At 37.9% G+C, this 21,068-nt stretch overlaps 1 protein-coding gene across 3 annotated transcripts in view; it reads right to left on the bottom strand.

Moving 5' to 3' along the window:
- The window catches only part of LOC117330908 (sarcolemmal membrane-associated protein-like), an 81,946-nt gene that overhangs the window by 38,559 nt on the left and 22,319 nt on the right, over window positions 1-21,068 (bottom strand). For 2 of the 3 annotated variants that reach the window (XM_033889464.1, XM_033889463.1), the window contains exons 4-5: window positions 18,284-18,350; window positions 5,549-5,639 (exon numbers count right to left, since the gene is read on the bottom strand). In XM_033889464.1, coding sequence (XP_033745355.1) covers window positions 5,549-5,639; window positions 18,284-18,350 — 158 coding nt within the window. Of the gene's footprint in view, window positions 1-5,548; window positions 5,640-16,876; window positions 16,928-18,283; window positions 18,351-21,068 lie in introns of all 3 variants that reach the window. The other variant, XM_033889465.1, reaches the window with a different exon arrangement.

Raw genomic sequence — 21,068 nt, 5'->3', positions numbered from 1 at the left:
AGGTAAAAACATATCTACGCTTTTATTTCTTCATGAAATATAGGTACTATTTTTTCTGCATAGTAAAGAAATTAATCCTCTTTTGGAAAGAATAGGATATTGAAGTAATTTTTGTTATGAAATGTTGATATGAAAATCTGAAAAGAAATATGAAGAACAACCATGGCCTGAATTGAAGGTTTGAAGATCTATGATATGGATATCATCAACCTGGATAATATAAGGAAGAGAAATTCTACAGTTGAGTTTTTACTTCATACGTTCAGTCACCATCAAAGTTGGGTCAAAGTAATCACAGTTTCTCCAGTCAGCCCATACTCAATAGAGACAATTATCAAACAAATCTCAATTTAATCTACAGCTACATCCAATTCTTACAACAAATGAACTCGGCCCAGTTGTTGGTGATTAGGTTAATCTCAGTTTAACAACAATATTAAAATCCTGATAAAATCATTTCTGGTAAAACTAACAAATTTTATGAAACTATAGCACTCCTCAGACTCGTCTTACCTGCATATTATAAGGAAAACACACACTCAGGTTGTAAGTAAAGGAGAAATAAGATTTTCACTAATCAAGTGATTGCTCTATTCACCTTTTTAACAAATTAACTGGTTGATAATAATCAATTCAATATCCTTCAATATAAATATGATGATGAAAATAATAATTTTCCATTTACCACAATAACTGGTTTTCATCGATCCTTGTAAGAAAACATACCACATCAAACAGACTCATAATTATAACAAATCAAACTTAATCAACACCTTAATCTTCTCGTTGTTTTTAAACCCTCGTTGGTTTTAGACCTAGAGCTGTCATAGGTCTGATGTCCTCAGCAATTATCAATGAAATGCTCCACTTCTAAAACCACAAGCATGTTGTCAATTTCCTGTGATTCAGGTGCTGTACAAATCCACGATTCTTATACAGTAGCAATTGTAGTAAGGTACATATGTAACACATAATTCCTTCAGGCTAGAAAACGATCAACTAGTTTTTTTTTTCTTTTAGTCTTTTTGTCAACATGATTTTTTTCTTGTAAATTTACAAATATATCAGAAAAAGCAAAGACATGCATGCTTTTGATAGTCCTCAAAAGAATTTTTAAAAATCCAAAATTTGATAAAGTTTGGAAGATATAATGTACACATGAAAACTCACCCTTTGCTAAAAGTACTCACAATTATTTCCTCAGAAACATCAGGGGAGTTGGATCTCAGTAAATCACTAACTTTATTCCATTGATGAAAGTTCATACTTTCTCTGGGTGAAGTTAGAAACACTGCCTTAGTATAAAGTCTGTTTATATAAACAAAACCACTACAAATCTCTAGACTAACTGACCCGTATAATCCTGGTATAAAATGGCATTCGGAGAACAATTTCACCTTCAAAATTTGACCTCTATATCTGTAAGGATAGACTTGGGATGCAAATTAGTACGCCCAGATAATGGATTCAGATAACAACTGACTAAAAACACAGACTTCAAAACAATGATAAAATCAGAGAATGGTGGTCGAGGGTGAAGTTTTACCATACCATACTGTTTGTTATAAATTAGTGTATTGACATACGAAGTAAACATATTAACAATGAAATCCACTGTGAGCTTCCTTTTGTTGTAATTTTTGTTAAAAATTCCTCTGTATCTATATTTTCTTTAGTGTCTTTATCTTACGTATGCATAACTTCTCCATTTTTTTCCTTAAACGAACAAGATTTGGTGGCCCTTGGTTTGGTCATTATATAATACAACAATTTAGCTATCCTATGACTGAAATGTATAAATTCTCTTTTCAAGTCCTTCACCAGATGAGAATTAAGTAGGTTAGATCATTACACAGTAATTCTCCATTTCTGTCCTTCACCACAGCGATTTGGTTGGTTGGATTGTTACATAGCAATGTGCAATCCTCCAAATGTATAATTTCTCCATCACCTGACGAGATTCGGTGAGTTTAATCGTTATGCAGTAATTCTACATTTCTGTCGTTCACCGTTGTGGTTTGGTGGTTTTGAATGTTACGTAGCAATGTCAAGATCCTCCCCATGTTTACCGTTTCTGTCATTCACAAATGTTATTTGTTCGATCTTGTCGTTCACTGATGTTATTTGGTGGATCTTGTCGTTCACCTGACAGTATTTGGTGGGTCTTGTCATTCACTGACGTTATTTGGTGGGTCTTGTCGTTCACTGATGTTATTAGGTGGATCTTGTCTTTCACTAACGTTATTTGGTGGATCTTGTCGTTCACCTGACAGTATTTGGTGGATCTTGTTGTTCACTGACGTTATTTGGTGGATCTTGTCGTTCACTGACGTTATTTGGTGGATCTTGTCTTTCACCTGACAGTATTTGGTGGGTCTTGTCGTTCACTGACGTTATTTGGTGGATCATGTCGTTCACTGACGTTATTTTGTGGGTCTTGTCGTTCACCTGACAGTATTTGGTGGGTCTTGTAATTCCCTGACGTTATTTGGTGGGTCTTGTCGTTCACTGATGTTATTTGGTGAACTTTTTGTTCACCAATGTTATTTGGAGAATCTTTCGTTCACATGACGTTATGTGGTGGGTCGTGTCATTACATGAGAGAGTTGATCCACTTTATCAGGACAAAAAGCCAACAAGACCAGGTATGTGTAGAATGATCTCACCTGCTGGCTATGTCTTAAGTAGACCTGTTCCTCAGCTACATACATACCTATCATAATCTTCACAGAAAATTCTTCAGTAAAAAAAACTTTCTTATTGCCTTACCTATTCCTGATTAATACAGGTAAACTTTTTTCCTCGATTACAATGCTGTATGAATGTTATTCAATAATATCATGCATTTGAAATTTTTTTTCACCTTTATTTTAACTGTCAAATTTATCTATTTTTCAAGTATATATCTACAATAAAGTTCTACTATACATGTATATTTAATATGATTGTGAATAAATTTTTTAAAATGTTTATTTTTCTCTGGCTTCCATCCCCCAATATTGAATTTCTACACAAAAGTTGTATAAATTACAGGTATATGTATTTTACCTGTATATCATTAAAAAAATGCAGTCCTCTTTAATGCTTACATGTCTAGATCTTACATTGTTAACTTGTGGACAGATCTCTTAACTACCTTATCTTATACATATATTTACCTGTGTTTTTTTTCCTACCTATATCTAACATCAGAATTCGGTCCTACAGTCAAATGACTCATCCACTTTTAAAATTCCGAACAAGCTGATCTTACAATAAATTACATAAAAAATGCAAAAGAAAATTATGGATCCAGGCCACAGCTGCAAGTTTATACAAAAGAAATTACATAATTGTATTACAAAGAACTAAAGAATTTAAATAATCAAATTTGGTATTAGCCAGGTAATTGAGCTAGCATTTTAGTCAGGTAATTGTTGTCTATCATTATGAATATATGTGTGAATTAAACATTCATTTCAGTAATGTTATTTTCAAGGGATTGCATTTTTGCTTTTCTTCGAAGGATAATTAAATCACACAAAATATACCATGGAAATAATTATCCTTGAGAAAGTAAAATCTCATTTCACAACTTCTATAAAAACTTCTTTTTTTTTACTTTTTACTTCAAATTCTGGTAAATAAAAAGATCTGAAAATCGGAACTATCAGAAATACCTCAAAGTCATATCTAATTTATAAACATTTAGAATGATCCAAACAGTTTCTACACAAAGTTCTTCAATTCTTATTATGGTAGAATTCAACATTTCAGTAATATGGCAAGTACGAAAAGATGAAATTGATGTAAGCATGCAAAGAATTGCTACAAATAACAGCTGGTACCTGAGAATCGGATTTCTTCACCGAATTTCCACTTTTGCAAAATCGTAAAATCTGGTTAATTTTCGATTTTACATCAATATTTGGAACATCCAAAAGATCTACCATCTTCAAGAACATGACTCCTTCATGGAGTAAAAACAAGAGCAGACATATCATAGCTGGCTGGTGTGAATGAATGTTTCATTGATGACTGAGAGCGGGGTAGGAAGTTCCTGTCTGGTTTCCTGGATTATTTCCAGTGTATTTTCTCAATGAATATCAAGTCAATTAGCAGCTATCTCCATCGTTTACCAGATTTTTTCCCCGTTAGGTTCTAAGGTTTTTCCTGATCTAAATGTGTAAGCATTATACCTTTTTTTATAAGACACCCATTTGCAATCAACTGCCCTCAATAAGCCTGTTGTAAACATATTTTCATCAAATTATGGTAAATCCTACAAAATGTCTAATACATACACATCAAGGCTGGTTTTTGGTTGGTCCAAGCTGGCAAATTTCAGACAAAAAATTCTTGAGATTTTGCTCATTTTTTTGGGTGAAGACATTACACTGGTATAGACATTTTTCAGAAATTTTAAGGTGACTCTTGGGTTGTGTAAATTAAATTGGTGTGTAAATTACAGAGATATTTACGGTTATATATTTATAATACTGGTTATGGATGTAAACAAAGTCTTTGATATTCATGACTAAAGGAATGGTGACAAAATACAAAAGTAAACAAAATTTATTTAGAAACTCTATAGGCTCTGTAGTACCAGTCCCCGTCACAAATTCTTGCCATGTCATGGATTCCCCTAGGAGCAGGACCATCTACCAGTATTTATTTTACAGAAACTTTTTCAACATTTTTTATCAACAACATTCACACAATTTATTCACAGGTACTCTACAATTAGTTTTGTCGCTGTAATAAACCAGACTTATCGACTAATGTACTATTGTTTTGATATATTGAGCAAATCTTTTAAGATTTTTCAGCTCAGTGCATACGTTTGTCAACAGAAGAATTTCCTCTGTCCTGTGTAAACACTGGCAGACATCAGCCTGGCTCACCTGTAACGAGGGAGAACTTACCTGTTCACACTCTGTCCTTTTATGTATCGTCCATTTCTACGTTCACTGCATCACTACACCTTTCTTTAGAACTCTACTATCCTCCATGTCTAATGAGTTTAATTCGCCGACAATCAAAAACAAAATTTCCAGATAAACCTCCTCACACGTGATTCCTTCCGTCTCGGTGCACAACCCTTCTATACCTATAAGTTACAGGTCACGTACAGGTAACGCAGTGTACCTGTTACAGGTATATAGATTCGGTGGACCATATCCTCTTAGTCGCAGTCAATGACAAACTCATTGTCTCCCCTTATTCTGGCAAATTTCCATCGCTCGTTATAGTATCCTCAAAACATCCCTGGTCACAACACCGGGTCCATCCCCAGCAAAGAAATATTTAGACAGTCCAAGGTCTACTTTACCTGTCAGCTGATTTTAAAACCTAATTAATATAGCAATTTTCTTAAGCAGAACCTTGTTTTTTTTAAACTGACAGCAATTATATCATATCTCCCAACTTTGTATCTAACGTAATTTGATTTTCAAGACAGATATCTTTGTTAGGATCAAAACGTTCATGCAGTCATATCTAATGTCTAGGCCAGGTAAATAAGTGTAAAGATACATAGCACACCTGTGACAGGTGACAACTTTCTCACCTGTAAGTAGTGGGCCAACTGGTAGAGATCCTGAGACTGTATAGAGATACCAGGCGCGATTGTATTCACAAATGGGCTCGATTCTGAATAACTACAAAATAAAAACAAGTATTACTCTAAAATCTCACATTGTCACCAAACACTGAAATATGAACAGAATGCAAATAAGATAGATTCTGACCCAAATTTGCTTAAAACAAACTTTTTTTTTTTATAAAAATGTAAAAGGAAATGACTAAATGACACCTTACACAGATAAAATTGTACTGTAACTGACAGGTGTATAATACATCTACATTTGATACAATCCAGAAACAAGACAGGTTTACAAAACAAAAGTATAAAATGTTTAAAGTGGTTTGAAAGTCTGATATTATCAGACACAGATGATTTACAAAATAGTGTAGCTTGTTTTCATAAAGTCAGTTTAAGTTAGTTCACAGTTCTCAGTATCATGCATTTCAAGGAAGGTTCAAGATAGCAAGCATCTCTCATTAGAAGGACGCCAGTCTATCACAGTGTTAATTCCCAGTACCCGTTGAGTAACTGGGCAGACTAGAGCAATCCAGATGATGTGTATTGTTGGGAGCCCATGGTAAAGCACAGAAGAAAACCTATTCATAAAAGTTTTATCAAAAAGGAATTTTTAGACTACAAATTCTTACAACATGTTTACATAAAAAAGTTTGTCTGTTTGATGGCGATGATTGCCTCGTCTTGCACGAACTGAAACATACATTGCTCTTATCAATTAAACAAAGGCAAGATAGTGTTCGAAGATAATCTATACCGGTAGTGTGTATGTAGTGCTTGTTTTCAGGTTTTTCCGAGGTATTGAACCAAACGTTGAAGACAAAAAAAAAATGTTTTCTTCTAAATTTAAAGATAGCTAGGATCACAGGTGTGGTTAGTGGCAGATGTCAGCAGATTTGATGAGGAAAAGGCCTATTTAATACTACTGTATATAGTGGTCAATGCTGATGAGGACACGATCAATCTCAACAATCTTTGAAGCCACCGTACATTTTTTGGTAAAATGTCCTAGTAACAGCCAGAGTAATTCAAGGACGTGCCTGGTTTTGCAGGTGAAGGAAAGCCTGCCCCATATAGGTTTCAAACTCATAACCCAGAGGTGGAGGGCTAGTGATAAAGTGTTGGGACACCTTTACCACTCAGCCACCGCGGCCACTTATAACAATATTATAACATTAATTGAGATCGACCATTCAAAGTCCAAAATAGAAGAAATTTTTTTTTTGGGGGGGGGGGTGGGGCGCTGCATTGTAAACACCTGTTTTCTGTAACAAATCCTGATAAGTGAATGTTTTACAATGAGTATGTATATCAAAGGCAATAGTACATTTTACCGAAATGCCACACTTACACAGTATCCCTGGAGAATCTTCAGAGCATCAATAATGTCTTTAAATACAGCAATAACCAAGAGGTTTGAAAACACACATTTCCTTTGTATCACAGAAACAATTTAATACAAATAGAAACATTGATATTGTGTAATTCTCATTTTATAGGGCTTTGATCCTTACACACCCCCAAACCTGTACTTCCCACTAAGAACCATTTCCTGTCTCCTATCTGTGGTGAAAACTTTAAACAATTTTATTGTTACAAAATTTTTATTCTAACATGTTGTATTGTAATTGGGTATCTCTCACTGAAACATGTGTATAGTTATAATTAGCAGAGCAGGAAAACTTATACTGCCACTACTGTCATTCAAAAATTGTAGCATTGTTAAGCACTGTAACATCCTACAGTAGTCATTTGCTCCTTGGTTTGGAAGTGTGTTTGCTATCAGTATAAACACACACACCCCCCCCCCCCCCCCCCCCCCTTACATCAAACCAAAATACAGACTTAGGTGCATTAGGAGTATTACTTTTTGCATACAAAACAAATATGTACAGCTATATATAAGTAACTGAAACAAAAAAACAAACAAATCTAAAACTATTCTATCGAATATATCTAACACAATTATCATATCAATACATTTTCACGTTTTAAGTTTTTTTTTTAATTATCTAACATCATTATCGCCATATTAGAAATGACTTTTCTAATTTCGTTTTCAATATATACCCCAGTTGGCAGTCCACCCCTCCTACACCAATATACCTGTTGGTCTGACCCCTCCTACACCAATATACATGTTGGTCCACCCCTCCTACACCAATATACCTGTTGGTCTGACCCCTCCTACACCAATATACCTGTTGGTCCACCCCTCCTACACCAATATACCTGTTGGTCCACCCCCTCCTACACCAATATACCTGTTGGTCCAACCTTCCTACACCAATATACCTGTTGGTCTGACCCCCTCCTACACCAATATACCTGTTGGTCTGACCCCCTCCTACACCAATATACCTGTTGGTCCACCCCCTCCTACACCAATATACCTGTTGGTCCACCCCCTCCTACACCAATATACCTGTTGGTCCACCCCCTCCTACACCAATATACCTGTTGGTCCACCCCTCCTACACCAATATACCTGTTGGTCCACCCCTCCTACACCAATATACCTGTTGGTCCACCCCCTCCTACACCCAATATACCTGTTGGTCCACCTCTCCTACACCAATATACCTGTTGGTCTGACCCCTCCTACACCAATATACCTGTTGGTCCACCCCCTCCTACACCAATATACCTGTTGGTCTGACCCCTCCTACACCAATATACCTGTTGGTCCACCCCCTCCTACACCAATATACCTGTAGGTCTAACCCCTCCTACATCAATATACCTGTTGGTCTGACCCCTCCTACACCAATATACCTGTTGGTCCACCCCATCCTACACCAATACACCTGTTGGTCTGACCCCTCCTACACCAATAAACCTGTTGGTCTACCCCTCCTACACCAATATACCTGTTGGTCTGACCCCTCCTACACCAATATACCTGTTGGTCCACCCCTCCTACACCAATATACCTGTTGGTCCACCCCTCCTACACCAATATACCTGTTGGTCTGACCCCTCCTACACCAATATACCTGTTGGTCCGACCCCTCCTACACCAATATACCTGTTGGTCCGACCCCTCCTACACCAATATACCTGTTGGTCCACCCCCTCCTACACCAATATACCTGTTGGTCCACCCCTCCTACACCAATATACCTGTTGGTCCACCCCTCCTACACCAATATACCTGTTGGTCCACCCCCTCCTACACCAATATACCTGTTGGTCCACCCCCTCCTACACCAATATACCTGTTGGTCCACCCCTCCTACACCAATATACCTGTTGGTCCACCCCTCCTACACCAATATACCTGTTGGTCCACCCCCTCCTACACCAATATACCTGTTGGTCTGACCCCTCCTACACCAATATACCTGTTGGTCCGACCCCCTCCTACACCAATATACCTGTTGGTCCACCCCCTCCTACACCAATATACCTGTTGGTCCACCCCTCCTACACCAATATACCTGTTGGTCTGACCCCTCCTACACCAATATACCTGTTGGTCCACCCCTCCTACACCAATATACCTGTTGGTCCACCCCTCCTACACCAATATACCTGTTGGTCTGACCCCTCCTACACCAATATACCTGTTGGTCCACCCCCTCCTACACCAATATACCTGTTGGTCCACCCCTCCTACACCAATATACCTGTTGGTCCACCCCCTCCTACACCAATATACCTGTTGGTCCACCCCCTCCTACACCAATATACCTGTTGGTCCACCCCCTCCTACACCAATATACCTGTTGGTCTGACCCCTCCTACACCAATATACCTGTTGGTCCACCCCCTCCTACACCAATATACCTGTTGGTCCACCCCCTCCTACCACCAATATACCTGTTGGTCCACCCCTCCTACACCAATATACCTGTTGGTCCACCACCCTCCTACACCAATATACCTGTTGGTCCCACCCCTCCTAAACCAATATAACCTGTTGGTCTGACCCCTCCTACACCAATATACCTGTTGGTCCACCCCTCCTACACCAATATACCTGTTGGTCCACCCCTCCTACACCAATATACCTGTTGGTCCACCCCTCCTACACCAATATACCTGTTGGTCTGACCCCCTCCTACACCAATATACCTGTTGGTCCACCCCTCCTACACCAATATACCTGTTGGTCCACCCCCTCCTACACCAATATACCTGTTGGTCCACCCCTCCTACACCAATATACCTGTTGGTCTGACCCCTCCTACACCAATATACCTGTTGGTCTGACCCCTCCTACACCAATATACCTGTTGGTCTGACCCCTCCTACACCAATATACCTGTTGGTCCACCCCTCCTACACCAATATACCTGTTGGTCCACCCCTCCTACACCAATATACCTGTTGGTCCACCCCCTCCTACACCAATATACCTGTTGGTCCACCCCTCCTACACCAATATACCTGTTGGTCCACCCCTCCTACACCAATATACCTGTTGGTCCACCCCCTCCTACACCAATATACCTGTTGGTCCACCCCTCCTACACCAATATACCTGTTGGTCCACCCCTCCTACACCAATATACCTGTTGGTCCACCCCCTCCTACACCAATATACCTGTTGGTCCACCCCTCCTACACCAATATACCTGTTGGTCCACCCCTCCTACACCAATATACCTGTTGGTCCACCCCCTCCTACACCAATATACCTGTTGGTCCACCCCTCCTACACCAATATACCTGTTGGTCCACCCCTCCTACACCAATATACCTGTTGGTCCACCCCTCCTACACCAATATACCTGTTGGTCCACCCCCTCCTACACCAATATACCTGTTGGTCCACCCCCTCCTACACCAATATACCTGTTGGTCCACCCCTCCTACACCAATATACCTGTTGGTCCACCCCCTCCTACACCAATATACCTGTTGGTCCACCCCCTCCTACACCAATATACCTGTTGGTCCACCCCTCCTACACCAATATACCTGTTGGTCCACCCCCTCCTACACCAATATACCTGTTGGTCCACCCCCTCCTACACCAATATACCTGTTGGTCCACCCCTCCTACACCAATATACCTGTTGGTCTGACCCCCTCCTACACCAATATACCTGTTGGTCCACCCCCTCCTACACCAATATACCTGTTGGTCCACCCCTCCTACACCAATATACCTGTTGGTCCACCCCTCCTACACCAATATACCTGTTGGTCCCCCCCCTCCTACACCAATATACCTGTTGGTCCACCCCCTCCTACACCAATTACCTGTTGGTCTACCCCCTACCTACCAATATACCTGTTGGTCTGACCCCTCCTACACCAATATACCTGTTGTTCTGACCCCTCCTACACCAATATACCTGTTGGTCCACCCCTCCTACACCAATATACACTTTGGTCTACCCCTCCCACCATATACCTGTTGGGTCCACCCCTCCATACACCAATATACCTGTTGTCCACCCCTCCTCACCATATACCTGTGTGGTTCCACACCACTCTACACCTTTACCATGTTGGTCTCACCCTCTCCTATCACCAATATACTGTTGGTCACCCTCCTACACCAATTACGTTGTCCACCCCTCTACCCAATACTACAACATGATTGGGCCACCCACCTCCATTTTGATTCAATTTGTTGCTGATTTATACCAAATACTTTTCACCCCTCAAAGCCAATATCTGTTGATACACTACCCTCTAGCCATTAACTGTGTACATACCGAATATGTACGCTATTAGCATAATGTTGGTCGACCCCCTACCAATTATTTGTCACCTACACAATAACCTGTTGGCATCCATACAATACATGTAGTTGGTCGTTACTAGTGGTGATCCATCAGATACACCAGATAGTAAGTGTAGGGTCTCTACACATTACCTGTGGTTGGAGGTACAAGATCTGTTGGTCCTGAACCTTCTCACCAATATACCTGTATGATCTGAAACCTTCTCACATAATTACTGTTTCACCCTTATACATCCAAATTTTCTTTGGTATAATCCAAAAAAGGTCACCCATCTACCCAATCATAGCCTTGTACCTACAACAATTACTTACCCTTCTAAACCAATATACCTTTCACCCTGCCACTACACCTATACTTGTCACCGACCCTCAAACCATAACCGTTGTCCACCCTTACTCCAGAAGCCTGTACCTACAGATACTCATGTTCACCTCTCTAACCAATATACTTTGTGCCCTCCAACTCCCTTTACCTGTTCCCCCTCCTCACAACGGTCCCCCCCCCACACAATTACTGCACCCCATTAGCATTAACGTGGTACCCACACTATCCTATTTCACCATAAAACTGTTTCTTACCAAATCTGTTGGTACTCACACAAAACTTGTCACACCTATCACAACAACATCTTCCATCTACACCAAAACTTGTACCCTCTACCTTTGTTGGATTACACCAAAAGTTGGCACCCTCCTTCCAATTTTGTGGTCACCCCTACTGACAAACTTTCACCTTCACAACTATACGGTACAACCAAACCTTGTATCTACAAATACTGTTGTAATCAAAAAATACTTGATATCTAACATACTGTTGGTCAATTCTACCAATATCTTGTTGGTTACAAACATTAATTGTCTACCTCCTACAAATAATGTTGTAAACTCTACCCAAGAATTGTCCACACTTTAACAATATATGTTGGTCACCTCTAATCAATACTGTTGTCACCTTAAAAAAATCCGGATATCAACCAATATACTGGTACCCCTCCTACACCATAACCTTTGGTACAACAATATGTTTACCCCCTCTCACCAATAATGGTGATTACAATTAATGTTTCCGACATTAACATACGTGTCCCCTTAACTATATGGTACTCTACAAATACTACTGTTGGTCGATTAAAATAATGTTGGTCCATTCAAATTACCTTTGGTCACCCCTAACCAATGTACGGGGCACCATCAATATTGTACCCTAAATACCTTGTTCCCCCTCCTACCAATACCGGTTGCAGTTCCCTCCACACCAAAAACTTTTGTTAACCCCCCCACACATAACCGTTTCCCCCCCTCCTACCTTCTGTTGTCCACCCTAAACCAATAATTTTCCACCCCCTCCTAACCAATTACCTTTGCCCCATCCACCCAAAAACCTTTGTTTCCCCCCCCCCAACAAAAGTTCCACCCCCTTACAACCATTACCTGGGTCCCCCCCCCCCCCCGCCTTTCTTTACCCCTTAAAAAAACTTTGGTCCACCCCCCACCAATTAACCGTTTTCAATCCCTCCAAAATCTTATCCATCTAACATACCTCTTCCCTTTTTTGTAATCATTAAATGTGTGGGCAATTTTTTTTGGGTCTCACTTTCGGGTTTTACCCTTTAAAAAACCCCCATTTTTCCCCCCAAAAACCAATTTTAAAACTCATAAATGTCGGGTTTTGAATACATTCCCAACCTTTTTATAATAAACCATTAAATTGGCTTTACACCCTTTTGGGGTACCTTTTCCCCCCCCTTACCACCTTTTATATTGGTTCCCTTTTAAGGGGTTCCCCCCGGGTTTTTTGTATGTGGTTGGGGTTTTTATGGGTTCCCTCTCCAAATTTTTCCATACCCTTTTCCAAAACCTTTTTCCTAAACTCCTTAACACAATGTCTTTGTCAACAATACCCAAAAATGACCAATTATCTTTTTACCCCCCCCCCCTCCCCCGTCCTCTTCCTCCCCTCCCTCCTCAACCCCAACATTTTAACCCTTACCAAAACTCAAATTACCTTTTCCCTCCACCCCCACTTCCTCTGCCCTTCCTACACCTCACTCTTCCCCCTTCCAATTCTCCTTTAAAACCCTTTTTTCCCTTTAAAATTCCCAAAAACCCCCAAACCCTTTTCTCTTCACCAACCCTTTCCCCCAACCAATTAATGTACCAAGGGTTAAATCTGAACCTTTTTTTCACCAAATTTTTTACTTTTTTTATACCAACTGTTAAGCTGCCCCTTTTAAAAAAAACCCTTTAATTTTTTTAATTATCAAAACTTCTCTTTTTTCTCCAAACCCAAATTCCAAATTTTTTCCCATTTTAAAATTCAACAAAACTTAACATTACCAAACCTTTAATTTTTAATTGAAACAAAAATATACTGAGTCCCCATTAGCAAGGCCTCTGTCTCGACCTTACCTACTCTCCTCTCCCTTTAACCTTATTTCACATCCTTCCCCCCCCTCTCTCCCTTCCTCTCCAGAGCCTTACCTACATCTCATCTCTACCCTTTTAACCCATTTATACCTTTCTGCCCTGCCAACTCCCTTCTTGCCCTGACTCCTCCCCCCTCACTTCTACAGACAGAGTCCTCGCCCGCCCACACACATCACATGACTACACAGTAGGGATCTAGGGATCGTGTATCAGCCACACTGATTCTATTCACCAGTAAAATGTTTCTTTACAAAGGTCATTTAATCTGTATCACAGAAAACATCTGTTCAAGAGCAGACTGTATCAACAACATCTCTCCGATATACCAGCAGTCAAAACTTGACCTCTGACCTTTGCTGGGATGACATCCATCAGAGCTGACCCTGACCTTCCAATTTTTATTTCCCCTGATTTCTGACTTTCATTCAAAACTCATAACAGTACAACCAAACCCTGTTATTTTGAAGTCTGTGAAATCATAAAAAAATATCTGAATATTTGAGGTAGAAACTAGCAGAGTGTATGTTATGCAGAATTTTTACTCATGGAATGAAATTTTTAGTTGAGTTTAGCAAAGTCTTTCAAGTTATCTGAATTCAATACAAATAATTATGTTAAACTGTACGTCCTTGTAGAAATTGTTCCTGAACATAACTTTTAACTATGATTGGTTTTTTTATCTTCTATATTCAATGAGTGTTAATTGTCAATTGTAAAAGATGGAAAATCCAGGAAATATCAAATCAAATATACACAATCACTAGCTACACAGATTAACTTATTTGAGTAGAAAGGAGATGTTAAGTTACCTACATACTCTACCAATAAAAGGTGATTTATCAACTGGCTGAAGTTTCTCTGACATAAATAGGAAGTAAATTCACCAGTTGAAGCTATATAAGTAATAAGAAATTTAAGTACGGTATATATAGCAAGGATGTTAAATATTTTTAATAGAATTTGGATTTATTTTGAATTTACCTTCTAAGGAGAGCTGTCAGCTCATCAATCATACAATTTTTTAACTTCTCTTATTCTATGAACCAACTTGAAAATTTAACAGGAAACTTCATTTTCAAAGATATAAGTAAATATTGTATATACCTGCTGATCATGGTGGCCTGTATGTTTGCTTTAAACAGCTAAGAAACAGACAAACACATGTACACCATGTACACCATAAGAACCTGGACTTCAAGTGATCATTACAATATATAATATACCTAAGGAAATTATCCACCAGTAGCAATAGCCACAGGGGCCTGAGAAGTTACAACACAGGGCCCTGATGACACATTGGTCAATAAACCTGTCTTTTGCTCTCAATATCCTCAAGCCACCTAACTACCTGTGATAAAACTGTTTACGGATAGAAGCACCATTTTATTGATATGCATCCATATTAATTTCAGCCAGCAGGCAAAGATTAACACAGATCAATGTAAACAGACACAATTATGGTATTTTAAACGGAGTTGTGCCCCTTGGGCTAGAAAATATCTCAGATTGTGTATTAAATCCTTTTCCATATATACACCTCTAGTTGACATACAGTTCGTCACTATTGTCTAGATGCTGCTTGGTTATCTCCCTTTTCAGCCAGTATTTAGTGTGACATATTGTTTTGTTTCTGTTTTACTAATCCATCCAGATCATAATCCGGCCATTTTTTACTAGAAATGACTGTGGCTGGACTATATAGCCAAATTTTGTCACCGAGTTCAGTTCCCGACACAAGCTAACCAATATGACAGTGTGTATGACAGATCAGAAATGATTTAAATGTTATACAATAAATAATCCCATTATAACCATATTATCAGCCTGTCTGTAATATCTATAATATAACGACTTAAATATTCATTAGCCAGACACTTTCATTACAGATTTAAAATTCACCTAATATTTCATTTTTCAAGAATACACAGTTAAAACCAATTTAAGCTCAAGAGCTCCTTACCATTCCCCTTGTCCATCTGTGTGGTCAAGGTGTTGACCACTGGTCACTTCCCCACCATACAACACCTTTTTTAATTACCCTAGACATCACATGTGAATGCCTTGTTCTCTGAGACCCACCCAAGCCATGACCCTTTTGCCCTCTGAGAATTTACCTCACATTAATATTTAGTGGATTCACACATTGACAGAATGTCACTTGGACATTTTCGACATTTAGAAATACCTCAACTATTTTGGAACTTTCTCGTCTAGTACAAAACCCTTATCATCAGAAAACAGAAAAAATATCTCTAAACGGAAAATAAACTCCAGTTTATATTGTCAACATATGTAAATCAGAATTTGTGTTTTTGGTTTCATCTTCATTACAGATGAAATCAATTCAAAACACTAAAGAAAACAAGAAAGATAATATGGTTCTTAGAGGCTAAAAACAGGAAATCAGGAAAACACATTCTGAAGTTTTTATTTTTTTTTTCCTGTTTTTTAATCTTAAATAAGTGTACCATAATCAAACCTTTTTCTTTAATTACCAATCAAAAGTAGATACAACTGACGAACTTGAAATTAGAGGATAATTTTTATCTGTCCCACATTACAACATTTCTAGAGTACAAGACAATACAGTCATGCTAGAGAAAACAGTTAAACCTCGTTATACTGACACTGTTTGTCAGACAAGAGTTTGGCATAATAAATGAAGTAGGGCAGTCTATGTGGGGGGAAAGGACATTTAAAGGAAAGAGAGGCCCAGAAATGTGTGCAAAAAAACATAAAATAATTGGCATTGTACAAAGGTCTTAACTTTTACTCAATACACAACATGGTCCCATCAGAATTGTTTATTTTGACTTTAAACATTAAGGGGAACATAATTGAAGGTTCACATCAGTTTTATACAACAAGTTATACTTAATAGGACAAAGAAATCAGAGATTTTGGGGGAAAAAAAATACAAATAGGACCCCACAGAAAGGGGAGATAATTAAAGTCGGTGAAACTCTTAGACGGTCATATCTGACATAATGTAGAAAGAGGAGACAATCAAAGCCTGCGTATCTCTGAGATGGTTATACCCAACATAGTGTAGAAAGGGGAGATAAGCCAAATTTGAAAACAATGCGATGGATAAAGGAGATCATAAAAAAAGAGCAGCATTTGAGATGTTTGGGACATGCTGTGTGCAGAATTTTACAGTGACTTGCATCGTTTTGGCTGCAATTTCTGAACATGAACTGGGCCTACATCCAGATTTTCTGAATAAATAAAAACAATCATATATGGAATTATAATTTCACACAAAAAGAATTATTGTAAATATTGCACAGTTGTACAGTAAGGCAAATATATCCTCTTATTTTTTCTCTAAATTTTTATACTGAAGCACATCCCCTTGGTTATTTCTTTGGCTGAAAAAATTCTTAAAACATTTTTACGACAATTTGTCATTTATAAGTTTTACATTCAATGTTTCTTCTGTAGACGTTCATTAGCCGAGTGGTCTGCCCTCATTCTGAAGTGGCTATTTCATTAGACACATCTATAAATAGCTATGTGTAGTACTATCATCATGACATCTTGTTGCTCAACCCTCTGACAACTCAATGCTCCAAAAGCCCAGATGTTTGATAAATTTGTTGTCAGATTTCTCTGACCATTAATAATCAGCAAGCCAGTGTGAGATCCAGTATATAATTTAATTCAACAATCTACTGGCAGACTTTTTAAGGTCTGGAAACCATAACAAGTTTGAAGACTGTCACAAAAGAATATATACCAATAGCTAATGGTTATGAAGACAGACATTTGAAAAAATAAATAAATAAATAAATAAAAGTCTGACAGCTGGGAACCAGTCCTCATTGCCATAAGTAATGAAATAAGGGCAGATAGTTCTAAAAAAAATATCACGTAACTCCTTAATGACATAATTTATAGGGGCAGATAACTCTAAGAACAGGTACAACGTAACTCCTTAATGACATAATTTATAGGGGCAGATAACTCTAAGAACAGGTACAACATAACTCCTTAATGACATAATTTATTGGGGCAGATAACTTTAAGAAAAGTTACTACATAACTCCTTAATGACATAATTTATAGGGGCAGATAACTCTAAGAACAGTTTCTACATAACTCCTTAATGACATAATTTATAGGGGCAGATAACTCTAAGAACAGTTTCTACATAACTCCTTAATGACATAATTTATAGGGGCAGATAACTCTAAGAACAATTACTACATAACTCCTTAATGACATAATTATAAAGGGGCAGATAACTCTATGAACAGTTACTACATAACTCCTTAATGACATACTTATAAAGGGGCAGATAACTCTGAAGTGATTTGAACTCATTACTGATGTAAGGGCAAATAACTCTTAGAACAGTTATCATCCATGGGGTTATAATTCATTAGCAGTAAAAATACAAGGGCAGGTAACTCTTTGGTACACCTAACATAACAATTAGAGGAAAACATGCTATAACCAGCTTCAATCTGAAAAAAAGTTTACAATAAACATATGCACACATAAAAGTATAAAGCAAAAACAAATACTGAACTCCTGTGCAAATGAAATAGAAGTAGAAAGAGTAAACTTACATGTTTTTGGCTTCCCTGCCGTCGGGGTGGAACAGTGTGATCGTGGCTATGATACATCCATGGGTGACTGTGGGAAAGACAGGATGTTACCGTAACCCAACACACCACTTAACAATTCAACATATCATCTCTGTATCATCTCAACCCTATTTCACATTTCAAACATTTGGCACTACATGAAAAGTTTTTTAATCGGGAGAATCACTACAACTGAAGAATTTTTCACAGATTAATATTGAATCAGCACTCAGACAGTGTTTAAGTTCTTTCTATATTTAGAAACACCTGTTAAATAGGTCAATTATCTCTCTATATATAAATAAATATATACATCTACAATGGTAAAAAGGTCACATTCACATAAAACTTACATGTATCATACCTATTGAATATATTTCTCCCTCAACACGACTTTAACAGTAAAATTGATGTAGTTTCCTAACAGGGGGTGGGTGGTATTTTCACTTTCTATTTTTAGTAACAGTGACCTTTGACCTTTGAACAATTCCAACGAAATTAAACTTGTCTGAGGTTTGTCCAATGTAAACATACCTGTGATGTTAGATCAGAATCTGTCTTAGTCAAAAAGGGTAAGGGTTACAGTGGCCGTAAATGAAATCACCATGAAAATCAATGTGAGACAGATGAGTATAGGCAGATATAGCAACCCCCGCTCCATGAAGTTTGGATGATGCATAATTACTAATTATGATAAAATATAAAGGGGAGTTTCCCAGAATAGGGCAATGCTGTGACTACATTAACTGAGCAAAATGTCAAAAGATGAAAGATTCTAATTCAATGTCAGTTAAACACCGAGAATGAGCTCACATATAATCGCTAGATTTGTACGGAATATAGACTGTGAGGAAATTTGTTTTTTGCCAGTAACAACCACTCTGCTTTGAAATGTTGACCTACTCCGCTGTGAAGTTTAGAGTTATACAACCCTGACAGACCGCCGAGTCTGTTCATTGTATCATCCTGTGGTAGGCTACACCGTGGGTCAAAATCTAAACCAGGCAGGAAATGTAATTCATTAAAAAAAATTACCTGAGGATCAGTGCCGTATATTATTCCAATAACAAACATGTTTTTAACTATTATAGGATAGTTATACCAGAGTGCGTGTGTACTGATCAAGGGGAGGTAACTCCAGCAGGAAAACGTAACACAATTTTCATGTTATTATCATCATGATGCTTCCTTATCTTACTACCACATCTTAGGAACCTGTTTTAGGAATGTGTTTGAAGTATTCCTGTTTGGTACCTCATAACATATCCTAAATATGTATTTCCCCTATAAATATAACTGTGTACATGATGATAGACCAATATCTAGATGTATCCTAAGCCCTGAAGATCCGATATGTTGTATATTTACTCTGTATATTTATTTTCTTTCATAAAAAATGCATATTACACAAAATATGAATATTTTTGGCAGAATTACTCGGCTAGAATTCTAAGCTTAGGATACCAACCAAACATGCATACTTAGCATTGCGAAAGCAATATATGTCCCCTACCAGCCCCAGCTAAATATAGCTAGTGACCTTGACCTTGACCCAAAACCCCTGAAATTATTTGTGTGAGATATAAATTATGGTCCTTTATCAATGTGTAAAGTTTGATCTAAATCACGAGAGGAATGAAGTCGCTAGAGCTCTGACAAATTTTGGTGTTATATACTGGTAATTATGTTCAAGACGGACTGAGAGGAAACCTATATGCTCTCAGGATTCACCGGTACGGGGCTAAAAATAAGTCCATGGGGGACAATATATAGACTTTCATTATAGGTAGGGAATTCAAATGGGCTTATAAATTGCAGGAGAATGAATAATTTGCTGGAAATTAGCATTATTCATTTCTGAAACATCCAGATAGATATGGTTACAATAAAGATGACCATTCAACAAATAAATCCAATCTCTAACTCGATTTCCTAGTGACCTTGTCAATATTTTGAGGAATATGTAATATTCAAGTTATCAGGGGTTAGACTATATAGCTAGACCATAAGGTATCGATCATATGTTAAATGTCTACAACCAGCACTTAACATCAGTTATTGTTGTGATTTACTATGCTTTTAAATACTGCAGTACGAAAAAGGAAGATTTGAAACATTTAATTATGTTTAAAATGATATAAGCTGAACAATGCATTCTTATTTTTTACAAGAAAGGGTGTCTGAAAATGCTAAGGAGTGCCGTAGTACTTACACAATTTCATCCGTTCATGGTTAATTCAAATTTTTGGAATTACACTAATGTATCCGATGTTATGCGATATTAAAAAGGAAGTCTTTAATTCACTGTTATAAGATATCACAGCATTTTCATTGCCCCCTTCCTATTCATGAAGAGAATAAGTTCAATACACACTGGTGTTGAGTATAATCATTACCTTCACTGAATATTGTCAATCTGTTATTGGGTTGTACAGTGACCGATATTCATGCTAACAAACAATACAGACTGATCCGAAATCTATAAATGGTAATTATAATGTAGCAGACAGCAGTGTAGGGGTGTAATGCCACCGTTAATCCTGTAATTATCAACACATGTATGTGTGTGCTCCGATTCAACGATGTCCCGATGTCCCTTACACAGACATGTATGTCACAGGTAAAAATTTGTTGGCCGTGTCAGTGTTTGACAATTAGGTAAGATTGATGCTATGATTATGAAAAGAGGGGAGTGAGAGAAATGCAGGGTATTCCAAGAATAGAGGGTTAATTTATCCAAGGTTTTTTTATAAGGAATATATAAGGA

This window comes from Pecten maximus, chromosome 7, assembly GCF_902652985.1.
Source record: "Pecten maximus chromosome 7, xPecMax1.1, whole genome shotgun sequence".
NCBI lineage: Eukaryota > Metazoa > Mollusca > Bivalvia > Pectinida > Pectinidae > Pecten > Pecten maximus.
This window is presented reverse-complemented; position numbering and strand designations above follow the sequence as displayed.